The sequence below is a fragment of the Malus sylvestris genome, chromosome 3 (genome assembly GCF_916048215.2).
Source record: "Malus sylvestris chromosome 3, drMalSylv7.2, whole genome shotgun sequence".
NCBI classification, from domain to species: domain Eukaryota; kingdom Viridiplantae; phylum Streptophyta; class Magnoliopsida; order Rosales; family Rosaceae; genus Malus; species Malus sylvestris.
This window is the reverse complement of record NC_062262.1, coordinates 10,436,786-10,454,791: the sequence shown is the minus strand read 5'-3', so window position 1 is coordinate 10,454,791 and position 18,006 is coordinate 10,436,786. Positions and strand designations below refer to the sequence as shown.

The window sequence follows — 18,006 nt, the reverse complement described above, 5'->3', positions numbered from 1 at the left end:
AATCATACTCCTAAGAGGATGTAATATCTACTTCATAGATATCCTTATGGACCTTTCTAAGTTCGTCTCTAGTAATGCAATCGTTGCACACTTACTCTATTGCCCACTGCTTGAGTCATAATATTGCTTACTAACTTGATCATCTGAGATCCTTTTACCGGCACACCCTTCCCTGTCTTAGGCTTATTCATGGTTATATGTTATTTTATAAGTAAACCAATTTAAACATTTCCACCACTTATAGCGGTGCATGAATTTGGTTCCAACAATTGGTGTTTTCATTAAGAGTTAAACTCAAGAACCGCTCAACCAGATTACTCTACTACTATGACTACAATAATGCCCTTATGGTGTAATTGTACCAACGAATATGCTCCATCCATGGATAGAATTTGGCCGAGTCTTCAACTGATTTATGTAATAGTAAACGAGCTTCGAATAGACGGCGAAACAGAAAACATGCAAGATTCGCCAACCTCGAAAGTCACCTGAAGACCATGGAGGAAGTCATCTCCTATTTTACAATACTTGCGATAGAGGCAACGCTTATTCAAATCTCAGCAAAAATCGTTGGTTTGAATTCACGGGTGAAGCACTGACACCATACTCCTAAGGCTTAATGAAAGAAGCCTCGGAGAGCTCAAGAATCCTCAAAAGGCTAAGATCTAGCCGAAGGTTCCACGCTCAACATCAATTGCATTTCTGAGAAGTAGGTGACACACCCCGATCCCGACATAGGCTCAGGATCGACACGTGACATCATCAAGTGTCCGCATATATAACATACCCCACCTCAGGGATATAGGCAAGGCACAACTCGAGATCCAACAACGTAATAATTTTTTGTATACTTTATGGATGCATCTAACATCTTCGTTAGATTGCATATGTACCCTAAATAGGAATCAAGTCATTCGTAGTTCCTCCTTTGTTAGACTATAAGCTTTTCGTAAAATACTTTTAGCAGAAAACATAAAGTACCATACTACACATCAACCATAAGCCAAACCACAATTGTCATCTTGCCATTCACACAGGTATACCATTCACTCACATACATATGTTTTTCAACATCATTCCACAATCACATCAACCAATAACACATACCATACACCGAAATGCAAGGCTAGAGCAACACAGTTCTGTCGAAGCCTACATCTCTGAAGCTGAAATTGAATCCAAGAAACCAACAAGTCAAATGATGTGATTTCGGACCACTCAATAAAATCCATCAACATCAGGTTCCAGACCACTCAACGGAACCAAAACATCAAGTGGGATTCCGTACCACTTAACTGAATCCATACCAGGATACGATTTCGAACCACTCAACGGAACCGTGGAGTATAATAGATTTCAGACCTTTCAACGGAATCTGAATGGATACGATTCCGGACCACTCAACGGAACCCTAGCGGAGACCCAATTCCAGATCACTCAACGAAACCGAGCAGAGGGCCAAGGAACATATCAATGGCTTAAAGAAACAATACATGAATCAAGTGCTCAATTTACAAATGCTCAACGAAATGAAACAAAGCACAAGTACTAAATTTAGAACGGGTCAACAAAATGAGAAATGAAACAATGAAATAGGATATGAAACAAATTTTGAAGCAACAAACCCCCTGGCAATGGGTTAACAGTCCACTATTAACCCTTACATTTCATTACAGCATACCAATCATGCAAATCAAACCACAGTTCAAGTATGCACGTCAAATCACCTTTCACAAATATCATAAGTGCACAATTCATATCATGTTTAATAAACATAGGTCTATGGCTAAATATATAAAAATCTAAAAATCACATTTCAGTAGAAATCACATTTATAAAACCAAGTCATATTCACTATGATATTAATATAGGAATTCAAGGTCATAACCATATCAGATGTAATCAAGTCACTCTCTAACCAATGTAGGCCCCCTAGACTTCATTTGATCTCTCGTAGTACTAATTTTAGTATCTAGAACGTTTCGAGACATGTTGACCAAAAGTCAACTCTCAGTCAACGGTAGGATCCACAACCCTACGTAATTTCATCCAGAAGATCCGCATATCAGATTTCGGATCCATAACTTCCTAAGGTCCTTATTTCGGATCTCCGTCAATTGCTAGAATTAGGTGGCAGTTAACAATTAGTTTTACAAACTTAGAAATCCAATTCAAGAAGATCCGTACTTCGGGTTCCCGATCCGTCAATTCAAACTAACCTCAAATATTACGTTCTATAACGTATTAAAGTTTGGTGACGATCCAACGGTCGGACCGTCGATTGATATATTTATCAAGTGTAGGTTCAAACAATCAAATTTCATCAAGCGGGTATCAACTCCAAAATCAAGACATCTAATTTAGCTTTAATAGCATCGTCGGCCCACTGGCCATGCGCCGCCGCACGGGCCACCGCCGGTGGCAGTTGACCGTCCCGACTCAACGGAAAATTCAATTATTTTAAAAAAATCACCAAATTTTACAAGCAAGTATATCTCAATGAGGGGAGCAATTTTCATACATGTGGTCAAGTCCAATTTGTTCGAGAAACACCTGAGTTTTCCCACGAACCGCCGGAAACCCTTGAATTGGGTGTTCTTGATTCTACTCCAAAACAGCTTCGCCGCCCCCAAAATTGTTTAGGCTTTTTTCTTGGTCTCAAGATACACCTGAGGATGGTGGTGGTTGATGAAAAACCTTTGAGAATTGGCGGAATTGTCGTCGTGCACCATGAAGCGCTCGACGCCCTTTTTCGTGAAATCAAGGCCAAAACTCTCAGATTTTTCGTGGAAATGGAAGAGAAAGGTCGGGGTGGAGTGTGCAAGTGATAACTAAGTGGAATTCGTCAGAAAAATCAACGAAAATTGACGGAATTTCTACCTATAACCGAGTCGGGTCCGATGGGTTACACGGGTCAGCCCGTTTTCCCCTTCTTCTTCCTCTCTGTTTTACCCTCCTTTCCCTCTTTTTGATTGGTCCCCCATTTCCTCCTCCTTTTCTCTCCTTTCCTTTCTGTCACAGCCACACATGTGGCACATCCATTGCTCCAAAATATCTGGAGCCTTCTAGATGAAGGTTAAAATACCAAAATGTCCATAGCTTTAAACGTTAATAACTCATTCGTAATAGCTCCGTTTCATGAATGATTTTCGCCTACGCGCTCATGAGATCGAGCTCTATTCAAAAATATAATTTGTGACCTCAAAGGGTTTATGGATTTTAAATAATTAATTTCCAAACTTCAAACTTCGTAACTAGTTTAATTAAAATCTAAATTTAAATAAATTAATATAAATTCTCAAAAAATAATATAAAATCTCAATAATACAAATACGTAGATTATAACAATGAAATTCAAGAACGGAATTTCACAGTAAGAGTACCTGGGGTCGACCTGCAAGGAAAGAAAGGTGGCGTGTAAGAATATTGACTTCTAACCGGCAAGCTTCTATTTGAATCTCCTTATTTGCTCGTTCCCATTTGGAAGGTCCTTCAAAAATACAATGTTATGTATACTAAGATATTTCCCAATGGTGGTCTTCTACTGAATATAAAGAATGTTGACAATTTCACTTCGAATCTGGTTAGTTGTGTTTGTACCATACTTAACCAATCCCGAAACTATTGAGCACCGGTCAACATTATACCGTCAAGGACCCATAAGAGTTTCCCTCTAACCAGGAAGCCAATCACAGCACGACACGTGTCGACATCAGAAGCCAATCATAGCGCGACACATGTTAACATCAGAAGCCAATCACAACACGACACGTGTCAATGTCAGAATGAAACTAGAAACTCTCTTCTATAAATAGAGATCATTCTCTCACAATATTGCCTAATGTCATTTGTACTAAATCATTCACTAGTACTCACTAAATGAGAGCTTGAACCTATGTACTTGTGTAAATCCTTCACAATTAATGAGAACTCCTTTATTCCGTGGACGTAGCCAATCTGGGTGAACCACGTACATCTTGTGTTTGCTTCCCTGTTCCTATCCATTTACATACTTATTCACACTAGTGACTGGAGCAATCTAGTGAAGGTCACAAACTTAACATTTTCTGTTGTACTAAAGTCCTCACTGATTTTATGCATCAACATTTGGCGCTGTCTATGGGAACGACACTTATTCCCACTCTCTTCAGCTTTACCAAGTTAGTTTCCATCATTCGTACACTCTCTTTTGACCAAGCATCCATCTCCAACATGGGGAGCGAAGGAAGCCACAGCACACAGAATGACACCCCTCTTGCACCTAGTGTGAAGCAACGAAAGAATGAAGAAAAAAGGGTTGTTCTTCAAGCTAAAGTCGATAAGCTAGAAGCTCATAACAACAAGATAGCAATGAAGAATGAGGTCCTCCAGGAGCAGTATGAGAAGCTCTTTGAGACGCTCCATGAAACTAGGTGAACTCAAACACGCGAGCTCATTGCCCCTGTGGACATCAACCATCATCTGGGTACCCCCCAAGACGGAAGGTCACCTCTCTTTGACATGGGTATCCCTGATGATGAGCGAGCTAATCATCAAAAATTGATCAACATGAGACATCTCTCAACCCAGATGCTTCGACCCGAAATAAGAGAAGTGGAGGAAGACACCTCCTTGCATAAGGGTTGGAATGATCGAAAGCTGTTTATCGTGACTACCGAGACTTCCTAAAGCAACGTCAAGAGAATCCCCTCCACATATGCTCGAAGATCAATGACCCAAGGGTTTCTGAAAGACTTGATCCCCTCCCACGACCCAGGCCCGCTGCCAATCTAGGGAAGGAACAACAGGTCCCAGAGGAACATGAAGGTACAGGGGACTCTGAGGTATTCCGACAGACTCGCCCTAGAAGTCAGTACAGCAAGTCCAAGAAAAAATCACACGCCCTTGCTCAAACTTTCCTACTTCCAAGAGGCGATGGAGACTTACGAAAGAAAATTCCAGTGATACATGGCTCCACTCAGGACCCCATTATCCTACAGCTCTTTGAAGAAGTAAACAAGTTGAAGGCCAAACGTCAGGCCGAAATATCTAACTGGAACCAACCCAGGCCTGGCCCTCTCATAAGGAGGATCATCGACACCCCCTTTCAAGTGAAGACAAAACAAAAGCTTGGTTTACAACTATATACTAGAAGTAAGGACCCAATTGAACATCTTAACCTCTTTGAGTCCACCATGGCATATCGGATGCACACTAACAAAGAGCGATGTCTTCTCTTCCCCTCCATCCTCTCTGGCGGAGCTCGAAACTGGTATTGTCGTCTTCCACCTGAAACAGTAGACTCATCTGAGGAACTGAGGAAACTGTTTGTTTCTCAACACATCTTCCAGACTGATCGCTTGCATTCTACAGATGACTTGTACACTACTCGCCAGAAGCTGGACGAGTCACTACGAGAGTATGCCAGTTGCTTCAGCCATGAGTATTCTCGCTGCGCTGAGGCAGATGACAAGACCACTCTCAAGGCCTTCACGGCAGGCCTACGTGATTGTTTCTTCAAGTACATGATCAATGCCAACACTTGGAAAACTTACTCTGAGATGATGGAACAGGCTTACAACCACGCCTCCACCGAAGCAAGGACATACCAAGGGAACCCTCATATGGCTAACCCCTATCAACAAGTGGGAAGTGGAAGTCAAGTTCTACCAAGTGAATAGATCTTGGTCATTCAGACACCCATTGCATCATCTCTTGCCTCATTTAGCTGCTCGCTAAGTCACCAAACGTATCTGTCTCATGGTAAGATGATGGGTTTTTACTCTCAGCAAGCCCATTACAACAAGAGGGATAAAAGTTTGTATCAAGACAACTAGGGGTGAACATACCATCGACTATTATAACTATGGGGCCAAGCCTCACTCTTTCAAAGTGAAGGACTAGGTACTAAAGGAAATGTTATTATAAGAAGGTATACACATTACAAATGTTTTGACTCTCAACCGATTGAGATCTTTTGTCACACAACCCATTCGGAAAATATTTAAAGAAGAGAGAATTCAAACAACTTCTTCTGAGTCTTTTGCATTCCTAGCACTGGAACACTTGGTCTACGCTGACCTACCCTTATACTCCAACTCAGAGTTTCAACATGAATACTTTGACACAAAATATGTGAAACTAAGTGTTACAACCAACATGGTTCACTTATCAAAAGCATGGATCCCTTCATGAATAGCAAAACATTCATAAGCATCACTCATATCAATCAACATAAACATCCTACATTCTAACACATTCATACATAAACATTATACATTCCAACATATTCATACATTCCAACGCATCCATACATAAGCCAACTATGCTTCGAAAGGGTTCAACATACTTTGTGTCTTCGACACTTGCTACAATGTGCCTCGACACCTTGCCCTTATTCTCACCAACTAGGTGAAGAAGGAACCCATTTTCATGCCACCAACCAGGTGATGAAATGTACAACCCGTACTCTTCTTCATGCCACCAACTAAGTGATGAAATGTACAACCCGTACTCTAATATCATTTGGCAACTTGCCACTCATGCCACCAACCAGGTGAAGAAGGAACTCATTTTCATGCCACTAACCAGGTGATGAAATGTACAACCCGTACTCTCCTTCATACCACCAACCAGGTGATGAAATGTACAACCCACACTCTAATATCATTTGGCAACTTACCACTCATGCCACTATTCAGGTGAAGAAGAAACTCATCTTCATGCCACCAACCAGGTGAAGAAGGAACTCATCTTCGTGCCACCAACTAGGTGATGAAATGTACAACCCGTACTCTAATATCATTTGGCAACTTGCCACTCATGCCACCAACCAGGTGAAGAAGGAACTTATCTTCATGCCACCAACCAGGTGATGAAATGTACAACCTGTACTCTAATATCATTTGGCAACTTGCCACTCATGCCACCAACCAGGTGAAGAAGTAACTCATCTTAGTGCCATTAACCAAGTGATAAAATGTACAACCCGTACTCTCCTTCATGCCACCAACCAGGTGATGAAATGTACAACCCGTACTCTAATATCATTTGGCAACTTGCCACTCATGCCACCAACCAGGTGATGAAATGCACAACCCGTACTCTAATATCATTTGGCAACTTGCCACTCATGCCACCAACCAGGTGAAGAAAGAACTCATCTTCGTACCTTCAACCAAGTGATGAAAGCAACTCACCATTCATTCCACCTACCAGAAGACGAGTGGTACAACTTGTACATGTAAACTCCTAGCATTCACAAATAATAAAAAAAAACCCTCAAGCTTGACAACTCAACTAAGGGAGCACTTATGCCCAACAAGAGTTATAGTCACCAATAAAGTCTTATTGCACGCCAACAACAGCTTCAGTGCATGGCATACGAAGATCAAGCTATTCAGCCCTCTTGCATCTGTTTCAGACATTTCCCCTCTGTAACAATGCAAACACTACAACTCGTAGAAAGCTTCACACACTTTTAATCAAGACAGTGTGAAGCAAAACCAATTTATGGTGCCAACAAGAGCTTCATCAATGGAGGGCAACCACAATTCTCAAAAACTTCACACACTCTTAATCAAGACAGTGTGAAGCAAAACCAATTTATGGTGCCAACAAGAGCTTTATCAAAAGAGTTCAACCACAATTCTCAAAAGCTTCACACACTCTTGATCAAGACAGTGTGAAGCAAAACCAATTTATGGTGCCAACAAAAGCTTCATCAAATGAGTTCAACCACAATTCTCAAAAGCTTCACACACTCTTGATCAAGACAATGTGAAACAAAACCAATTTATGGTGCCAACAAGAGCTTCATCAATGGAGGGCAACTACAATTCTCAAAAGCTTCACACACTCTTAATCAAGACAGTGTGAAGCAAAACCAATTTATGGTGCCAACAAAAGCTTCATCAAAGGAGTTCAACCACAATTCTCAAAAGCTTCACACACTCTTAATCAAGACAGTGTGAAACAAAACTAATTTATGGTGCCAACAAAAGCTTCATCAATGGAGGACAACTACAAATTCTCAAAAGCTTCACACTATCTTGATCAAGATAGTGTGAAGCAAAATCAATTCATGGTACCCAACAAAAACTTCAACTCCAAATCCTCACCTACAAAGCTTCACCTACAAAGCATCAACTCCAAAGCTTCACCTACAAAAGTTTCACCCATAAAAGCTTCACCAACAAAAGTTTCACCAACAAAAGCTTCACCTACCACAAAAGCTTCACCCATAAAAGCTTCACCAACAAATGTTTCACCCACAAAAGCTTCCCCCACCACAAAAGCTTCACCCACAAAAGTTTTCCCACCATAAAAGCTTCACCCACAAAAGCTTCACCTACAAAGCTTCACCTACAAAAGCTTCACACTATCTTGATCAAGATAGTGTGAAGCAAAATCAATTAATGGTACCCAATAAAAGCTTCAACTCAAAAGCTTCACCTACAAAGCTTCAACTCCAAAGCTTCACCTACAAAAGCTTCACCCATAAAAGATTCACCAACAAAAGCTTCACCCACCACAAAAGCCTCACCCACCATACAAACTTCACCTACAAAAGCTTCACCTATAAAAGTTTCACCAACAAAAGCTTCACCCACAAAAGCTTCCCCCACCACAAAAGCTTCACCCATAAAAGCTTCACCAACAAAAGCTTCACCCACAAAAGCTTCACACTATCTTGATCAAGATAGTGTGAAGCAAAATCAATTCATGGTACCCAACAAAGCTTCACCTACAAAGCTTCAACACCTAAGCTTCACCTACAAAGCTTTAAAATATATATATATATTTCGAAAATTCGAAAATTTAAAAATTTAGAAATTCGAAAATTCGAAAATTCAAAAAAAAAATTCGAAAAAAAATTGCATAGGCCTCCTCTTCTTTGGGCCTAACAAATTTCATAACAAATATATATGAAGAAGGAGTTTTGGGCTACCACTTAGAAAGGAAATGCCTCATTCGTCAACTCCCTCGACCGGAAACTTGGGGGACTCCTACCATATGCTATTGCACCTTGACACTTGGAAGTCTCACGACCACTCAGTGACTTGGATTTTTTAAGTCTCCAAACGAGAAGTTTTCCTCACTCGGGAAATTAAGGGAACACTACCTCAACCTACATGCTTCACTCACAAAGCTTCAACATACAAACTTCAACAAAAGGAAAAATTCAAAGAACTTAGTGAAGAAGGCCTTGGTGTATTTAACACAATACGTTGAAATGAAGCAAAGCTTGTTTATTGATATCTCCGATAAGTTACAAATATGTACATATACATGAATCAAAATAAACAAACAAGAGGGAGCCTTCACAAAGGTTGCTCAGGAGAAGTCTTAGCAGTCGGCAGATCCCCAGAAAGAGGAGGCACCAAAGGGTGATTATTCGGAGCCTCAGTACTAGGCAGAACCCCAGAAGGAGGAGGCACCGAAGGTTGATCATTTGGAGCTTCATTACCCAGTACAACCCTAGAAGACGAAGGCAATAAATGCCTTTGGAACAAACCCACAAACCTCTGATGATCAAGTAAAATCTGACCATCAGATTCCTGCAGCTCATCGAGCTTCCTCTTCATGTTTGTAGCATAGTCATGTGCGAGCCTGTGCAACTGTTTATTCTCATGCTTGAGCCCTCTGATCTCCTGTTTAAGACTTATCACTTCAGCCGCCAATGATTCAACTTGGCGGGTTCGAGCAAATAGGCGTTGGGCCATATTAGACATAGAACCTGCACACTGAACACTGAGAGCCAAAGAATTCTTAACAGCCAACTCATCAGACCATTTGGAAAGTAGTCTGTAATCTTTGAGAGTGAGAAGGTTCATGGCCACCACTGCATCGGTCATATCGTTCTTCATCACAGAGTCCCCAATGATAAGAGGACTAGTAGGGGATAAGATGGATGGGCGCCATATGTTGTCTTGAGAAGGCATGGCTGCCTTTTCACCAAAGTTCAAGTCAAAACAACAATTTGATGGGCCAAACATTCTCAGAAATGATGAAGGAGAAATGAGGTGCAATAAATCTCTGAAGTAAGGGGAAAATTCCTACAAGCAATAACTCTCCGAATGTACTTCTTGCACACAATTGGTGCCCTTATAAAAGAAATGGCAACAAGGTTGTTGGTTCAAAAATCGAAGAGGCACCTCTCCGGATTCCGAAGAGGCACCACTTTCCACACGCAACATCAGCTCATCGGGTACCACAGACAACTTTGCCAAAGATCCCTAACAAAGGTTAGACACATAAATTTTGAAGGTCCAGCTACCCTACTATTACCCACAAGGGTAAAAGAACAACATCACTGCTTGATAACTAGAAAGTCCCAATGTGTGTCAACCTCCATGCTCCATGGCAAGGCAGACTGGCAAAAATGCCCAACCTTTACTCACATTCGAGAAAACACTCCCAACAAGATTGCTTGCTCAAAAATCGAAGAGGCATCACTCTCCAAATCACGAGAGCCAGACTCCCAATAGGATTACTTTCTCAAAAATCGAAAAGACACTACTCTTCGAATCTCAAGAGTCCGACTCCCAACATGATTACTTTCTCAAAAATTGAAGAGGTTCATCTCTCCGAATCTCGAGAGCCAGACTCCCAACAGGATTACATACTCAAAAATCGAAGAGGCACCGCCCTTCGAATTTCGAGAGTCGGACTCCCAACAGGATTACTTTCTAAAAAATCGAAGAGACACTACTCTCCGAATCTCAAGAGTCAAACTCCCAACAGGATTGCTTTCTCAAAAATTGAAGAGGCACCATTCTCTGAATCTCGAGAGCCAGATCCCCGACAGGATTACTTGTTCGAAACCGAAGAGGCACCGCTCTTCGAATTTCGAGAGCCAGATTTCCTTGGATAAAGCTTGTCTGCAATCTTCATATGCAACATCAGCTTTCCAGATACCACAAACCACTTTTTCAAAGTGCTCTAACAAAGTTAAAACACGTGAAGCTTGCAGCTCCCACTACATTACTATGACCAAGAAGGGTAAAGGAATAGCACTACTACTTGTTGTTAGGGAGACTTCTATATATGTTGACCTCCATCCTCCACAGCCAGGCAGACCTGCAAATAAAAAAAAATACTCAACTTTTCGTCACATCTGAAAAGGCACTCTCAGCAGAGTCTCTCAAAATACTCAGCTTCTTTTCCTCCCGATAATACCTCTACAAACAAGCTACACCAGAGCAAGAGTATCTCATATCATCAGGGTTAAAAGCAAGAGTATCCCATATCATGCTTTTTCCCTATCTTTTCCTTTGACCTTGTTCTTACCTGCAAGACAAGGAGAAAGAGAGCAATCAGTCAGTACTTAGAATTAAGCTTTCAGTCAAGAACTGACTGCCTAGAACCCCTTGCCTGATTACTTACCTGGCATTGCTCTCAAGTACTCATCTTCAACATCTTATGCTTCCAGAAAAGATACCACATCTGCCTGAAGAACAGATAAGGCAAGTGAGAATGATACAAGGAAGCATGTGAAGACAAGCGTAACAGAACACGTGCTAATACATCCACTACTTCGTCAACAACAAAAGTATCCCATATCATCAGGGTCGAACGTACTCTAGATTTGATGGACTTGTTTTTGAAGGGAAAACTATGAGATTCTAGCATGGGATTTCATAATGACTATCATGCATATCCAAATCAAATTTAATATACGAAAGCAGCGGAAGCATTTATAACATATTATCAAAGCTATAGTCATGCAAATCCCCTTCAAGGTTCATAGGTTTATATATAATGCATCAAAACAATTTATAGAATCAAGAACAAAGTGAAGGTTAGTCTTATACCTCTTGATCTAGACTTGAGACCAAGGATGGACCACCTCCAAGCCCTTTGCTCCTTGAAATCCTTGAGCCTAGCTTCCCTCCTTGCCTCCTCCACTTTGAAAGAATGAGTGCTCCTAGGTTCTCTTCAAGTTTCCAAAGTAGGAAACCTCTAAAGATCCTCACCCACTAGTGTAGTGAGAAGGATGAAGGAATAACCAAAAGGGTGAAAGATTGTTAGCTAAAACACCCCAATGGTGGCCGGCCCTTTGATGTGTTAGAGAGCTTTTTCTTTTGCCTCTTTGTTGTTTAAACACTTCAAAAAACCCTAATGAACTTTATCACTATAAAGTTCCTTATATAGACAAAAGAAAACCTAGTCAACACTTGACCAAATATCTCTCCTTCCCCACATAATATGGCCAGCCCTCTTTGTGTTGTTTGGGCTTTGGGCTTTCATTTATTTCAAGTCATCCAATGCTTGAATAAAAGCCCAATGGGTTTAGGCCCAATGGGCCCAATTAAACCCGAACGTTTCTTTAAGCCCAAAACGATCTTTATCGCTTTTATGATTTCTTTAGACTTTTCTAAATTAATCACAACACATAATTAATCCAATTAATTGTTTCCATCATCCATTAGTTACTCACCACAATAGTGTTTTGGTGAACAATCTTTTAGGTTCTAATTAGCAAGGCAGTGAGGTGATTGGCATCAATCCAATTGCTTATATTTAATTCAATCACTTAGTTAATTAAAACTTCATTTTAATTCACCTTTCTTCTTTGACGACTACATTTAATCATCTAGAAGAACTCACAAGCTATGAGTGACATCTAACCATATGTCATAGCTACCCAAGCTAATGTAGAAGTTTATTCGAAGAACCTAGTCAGTTGGAATTACAATGTAATTTAATCCTTCTCTAATACAATACTCTCAATCACATCATTAGGGTATGGATATATCATGTCAAACCCCTAATGTGATTATTCCTTCATATATGATTCATTTGAGTCGTATAGGAACGCTTTCCAATCAATACGCTCGATACTTCGGCCGAAGATTCCCGAATCATATCTTAGAGTATTCTTCCTCTCTTACCGAGGATTAAAGATTCCTTGTTGCGCATACACTTGCCTTCATGACTAAGTGGCTTAACCCCAATTATGCCGTGGACACCCTCGAATGGGGAGACTTTGACATAATCAAAGATTAAGTACTTAACCACAAGACAACGACGATGCCTCAGGTCTAAGGATTACTTACATCTTTCCAACCATTAGAGTTACTTGCTTGACATGTGAGTAGACCTCCATGCAAGTACTCTCGTTCGATTGTGTTCAGTGAACTCATTCCCCTAATGAGCACCTACATACTTGTCTTAGTGTCACAACACGAATGGGATGAGACTTTCCATCCTTCCAATTGAAGCAGACATAGTATGTACCGGTCTACGCATTGTCAGTATCCCTCCGACAATCCAACGACCAGGAACCTTTTGGACATAATGGTTATGTGAAGAAGGTCTCTGTAGTCTAACATCATTAGATTACTTCTTCAATCGATCCATTGTCCATGGATACACTATTTAGGACATATTTCGTTGATTAAGATAGTCCTAATTCGTGTCTTTGCCATTTGATGTATAAGATTCATCCATACATCGATTCATTTGTCCTGAAAGATTTCTTCCAAAGATTGACTTTCAGGGCATATTTCCAACAGTTTTGACCCTCAAATTCTTGAGTCGGCCTTATACTTTGGAGGAAACCAGAAAACCCTCCAGCCCAGTTCAAGAATAAGCATGTGGAAAGTTACTTCTTCAAAAGCAAAAGTATCTCATATCATCGCTTCTCCATTTGCTTCTCCTTATCCTTGTTGCTGTTTACGACACAAGGAGAATGAGAACAATTAACCGAAAGCCGAAGTCGAACCTCTGATCTAGGTTGCTTGCTTGGAAGTCTGATTGCTTACCTTGTATGTTACCTCCTGCGGTAAATCTCCTAGCTCGGCGACTTGGGGGATTCCTACTATAGGGTTTGTATCGCACTTGACCAAGACCGAAACTACAAGTAAGCTTCAAGTGAAATTGATGCATTACCTTGTGCATCTTCATCGATTAAAGATACCACCCCTAAATCGAGGAAAAGTACTTCCAGAGAAGATGCCACATCTACATATGAGATAGATAAGGCAAGTGAAAATGATACCACACTTTGGTACTTAGAAGTTTCGTGATTACTCAATGGCTTGGATCTTGCAAGTCCCCAACCGAGGAGCTTCCCTCACTCGGGAACTTAGGGGAGCACTGTTTGTACCATACTTGACCAATCCTGAAACTATTGAGCACCGGTCAATGTTATATCGTCAAGGACCCAAAAGAGTTTCCCTCCAACCAGAAGGTCAATCACAGCGCGACACGTGTCGACATCAGAAGTCAATCACAACACGACACGTGTCAATGTCAGAATGAAACTAGAAACTCTCTTCTATAAATAAAGATCATTCTCTCACAATATTGCCTAATGTCATTTGTACTAAATCATTCACTAGTACTCACTAAATGAGAGCTTAAACCTATGTACTTGTGTAAACCCTTCACAATTAATGAGAACTCCTCTACTCCGTGGACGTAGCCAATCTAGGTGAACCACGTACATCTTATGTTTGCTTCCCTGTTCCTATCCATTTACATACTTATTCACACTAGTGACCGGAGCAATCTAGTGAAAGTCACAAACTTAACATTTTCTGTTGTATCAAAGTCCTTACTGATTGTGTGCATCAACAAGTTGTATTAGAGGAAAAGTATAAAGAAGATTTGTTGAAGTTTATTTGTTGACCCGAACCCTTTGCAAAACAATTAAGAACTTCTAAAACCTTCCTGGCACCCTTTGTAGATGCCTTGGAAAAGATGAGGCAGTTATCTATAAAAACAAGATTGGAAACTTTGTAGCCAAAAAGGGAAGTGAACAGGCCAATATGGGATTTTTGGGTATACGCTAACTCATTCAACTTCCTAATCAAGGGTTCCATGCAAAGAATGAAAATATAGAGGGTAATGGGTCCCTTTGCCTGATACCTCTACTTGCACAGAAATAGCCATGAGACTCATCATTAATGTTAATGGAAAATGAAGTTGAAGATATACATTCCATAACTAGATTTATCCACTTAATACAAAAACCAAACCCTTCCAACACACATTTAATATAGTCCCAGTTTAAGAGATGATATGCTTTCTCCAAGTCTAGCTTGATAACTAGCTCCCTGGTTCTGCCTTTCTTCCTTTTAAAACTAGAGAACAATTCATGTGCAATAAGAACATTATCTTGTATTGACCTACCTGGAGCAAATGCACCTTGGTTGGGTGAAATACACTCCTGCAAAAGGGGCTTTAACCTGGTGATCATAACTTTTGTTATAATCTTGTAACTAACATTACATAGGCTAATTGGGCGATAATTATTGACTGTTTTCGGATTCTCCACTTTTGGGATTAGGGCAATATTTCTCCACTTTTGGGATTAGGGCAATATTTGTATGGTTGATTAACTTTAGGCTTGTGTTATTTACCAAAAAATAAATAAATAAATAAAAATCTTTCACCATATTGCACACTGATAGCCCCAGCTCCTCCCAGCATTCTTGAAAGAAACTCGCATGGATACCATCCAGCCCTGGGGCTTTTAAGAGCTCCAATGCTTTTAACAACATTCCAAATCTCATCATTTGAATAGACCTCAGTTAACTTGATATTCTGATCATTTGAAATGCATGGTTTTATTACATGAGAGATCAAGCTCGAGTGCTCAACAGTTGGGGGATTAGATCAATTGGTGAATCTCATTTTGAATAACTACACAAAAACTTGTTCCAAACCCTTTCCCTTATACTACCAAATACCATTGCCATATCTGATTTTATTAATTTCATTTCAGTTTCTCCTAATAGTTGCGCATAGTTGGAAAAATCTTGTATTTTTATCACCATGCTTTAACCAATTAGACTTTGCTTTTTGTCTTTTTTCACCCTGATTGAACCAAACACCGTGTGATTGCAATGTTTAACAAGAAAAGCAAAAGCACCTAAACAACCCCTGAAATGATCAAGAGGGGAAATCCCTTCACTACATTTCCAAGCCCCCTTAACAAATTGTTTAAACTCAGGGTTAAGGTTCCTCAAATTTGAAACACTTCCTCTTACGATTAACTGGAGAGCCAATGGTGTCAAGACACATATGATTGTGGTTAGACCCCAAAATAGGATAGTTGTGTAGCACGTAGCCTGGGTGCAATTCAAACCAATAAGAATTGGCAACGACCTTGTCTAATCTCTTAAAAAATAAGTGAGTCATCCTTGTGTTTATTAGTCCAAGTGAAAGGAACACTCAAAGCTTGTAACGAAATTAGCCCCGCATTGTTTAGAAAATCTACAAGCAACATCCATGGCTTATCACTGGCTAATCTCTCCCTCTCTTCTCTCTTCTGCAACCTGCACCCCTTCCCTCCCTTCTCTCTTCTACAAACTGCACCACCCTCACTTCTCTCCTCCTTCCTCCCTCCCTTCTCACTTCTTCTTCCTTGTAAAATCCCAGAAACAAAGCAACTCTCAGACCCAGAAACCAAAATATGGAGAAAACCCAAGAATTTTGCTCTGGCTGAGATGAAGAAATCAGTGCAAAAGCTTGGATCTTCCACTGAGGTAAGAGCACATTGCAATGCTTTCTCATACAGTGTATAATATTATTCATTCACTTTTGTACTTCATATGAATCCATGGTTGCTTTGTTGGTAGAAGTTTGGAGACCCAACTCTCATGAGGTTCTTGATTGTGAGATCAATGGACCCGGACAAAGCAGAAAAGATGTTTGTTCAGTGGCACAAATGGAGGGCTTCGTTTGCTCCAAGTGGGTTCGTTTCGGATGTCGAAGTGAAGGATCAATTGGCAGATAGAAAGATCTTCTTGCAGGGTTTGTCCAAGTTGGGCTCGAGCTCTAATTCCGGCTAAGTCTAGGCGGGCTCAGGCTCTGAGAAACCGAGGCGTTGTCGAGGAACATCGCGATGAGGGGAAATGGGTGGTGTAGCAGAGAAGATCTAGTTGGGGTTGGGATCTCTTCAATAAACCTAGCTCCGCAATCGAGGCAGAAGATCGAATCTTGGGTCCAAACCCGAACTTGAATCAATCGGCTACACGTGTAGCACCAGTAGGACGATGCTGCCATGGAAGCCATATAAAGGTATCCAAAACCCTACAAATTGCAGAGAAAGAGGGAAAGATGCTTTCTCTCCTCCGTATTCGAAATTGGGAAAAGATTGAATATTTGCTGGATTGGAATCGAAGCTCAGCGACCCAGATGAATGCAATTGAAATCTTGGGAGTTCAAATCGTCGAGTGGGATTGGAGGCCCAGTGAAGCAAGAGCAAAGATGAGAGAGGTAGAGGGGGAGGGAGGGAGGGAGAGAGAGAGAGAGAGAGAGTGCGGGAATAGAAGACGGGGGTTTTCTTTTATTGAACCCCTTCTCAAAAAAAAAAATTCACGCAGACCCCTTAATGACACGTGGCGCCCGGTCATTGTCCACATAGGCGCCACATCATCAGTTAACAGCAGACTTAACAGTTTGACTAACGAATGTATAAGACTGTCCCAAAATTAACACTTTATGTATGACTCTAGGATGAAAAAAACTTGATGTACTAAATGTTGAAAACCACGAAACATGAGAGTAATAAACTGAGATTTACTCTTAATTTAAATAAGAAATTCATAATGATTTCTTTTAAATAAAAATTCAAAATAATTTTTTACCACACGATCTAAATCTCATCCCATGAGCCATGCTAGCATCCGTTGAGATTTCAACTTTGAAGTCCCATCCAATCCATGCATATCTCACGATCTTGGTAACTACTCAGATTGTATACCACCATTTTGGTAGGATAATATTGTAATCTTCTTCAAAATAAAAAAATAAAAAATAAAAAGGTGTTAAAGGCATGCTAGTACGTCGAGTTTGGACCTAAATTCAAGTCATCGCTACCGATATCAAACCGCACTGGCAGAACTCAGCTGATGGACTTGATCGGTTCTTAACCAATGTGGCTTGGATTTTTGACAAAACCATGTGGTTTGATTGCTGTTTGCCCCAAAGTTGAGCTTTGATTGTCAAAAAGCACTTTCAGCTCTTCGAGAAGCAGTTTCAAACACATGATTCTCTCAACTTCGAATACTT

The 18,006-nt window shown here is 40.5% G+C and overlaps 1 protein-coding gene across 1 annotated transcript; it reads left to right on the top strand.

Annotated features, from left to right (window-relative positions):
* The first annotated feature begins 2,675 nt into the window (after positions 1 to 2,675).
* LOC126616966 (uncharacterized) lies at positions 2,676 to 17,771 on the top strand. Its single transcript, XM_050285065.1, has 3 exons — positions 2,676 to 2,824; positions 16,124 to 16,478; positions 16,572 to 17,771. Exons 1-3 carry the CDS (start codon positions 2,676 to 2,678, stop codon positions 16,782 to 16,784), a joined length of 717 nt encoding a protein of 238 aa, XP_050141022.1. The 3' UTR covers positions 16,785 to 17,771.
* Positions 17,772 to 18,006: the final 235 nt, after the last annotated feature.

Bases quoted from the DNA above. Each gene is read 5' to 3' on its own strand.
- LOC126616966 (XM_050285065.1), top strand. From the start codon at position 2,676: ATGGTGGTGGTTGATGAAAAACCTTTGAGAATTGGCGGAATTGTCGTC. The intron at 2,825-16,123 runs GTGATAACTAAG...TTAAAAAATAAG, and splicing joins GGTCGGGGTGGAGTGTGCAA to TGAGTCATCCTTGTGTTTAT. The intron at 16,479-16,571 runs GTAAGAGCACAT...CTTTGTTGGTAG, and splicing joins AGCTTGGATCTTCCACTGAG to AAGTTTGGAGACCCAACTCT.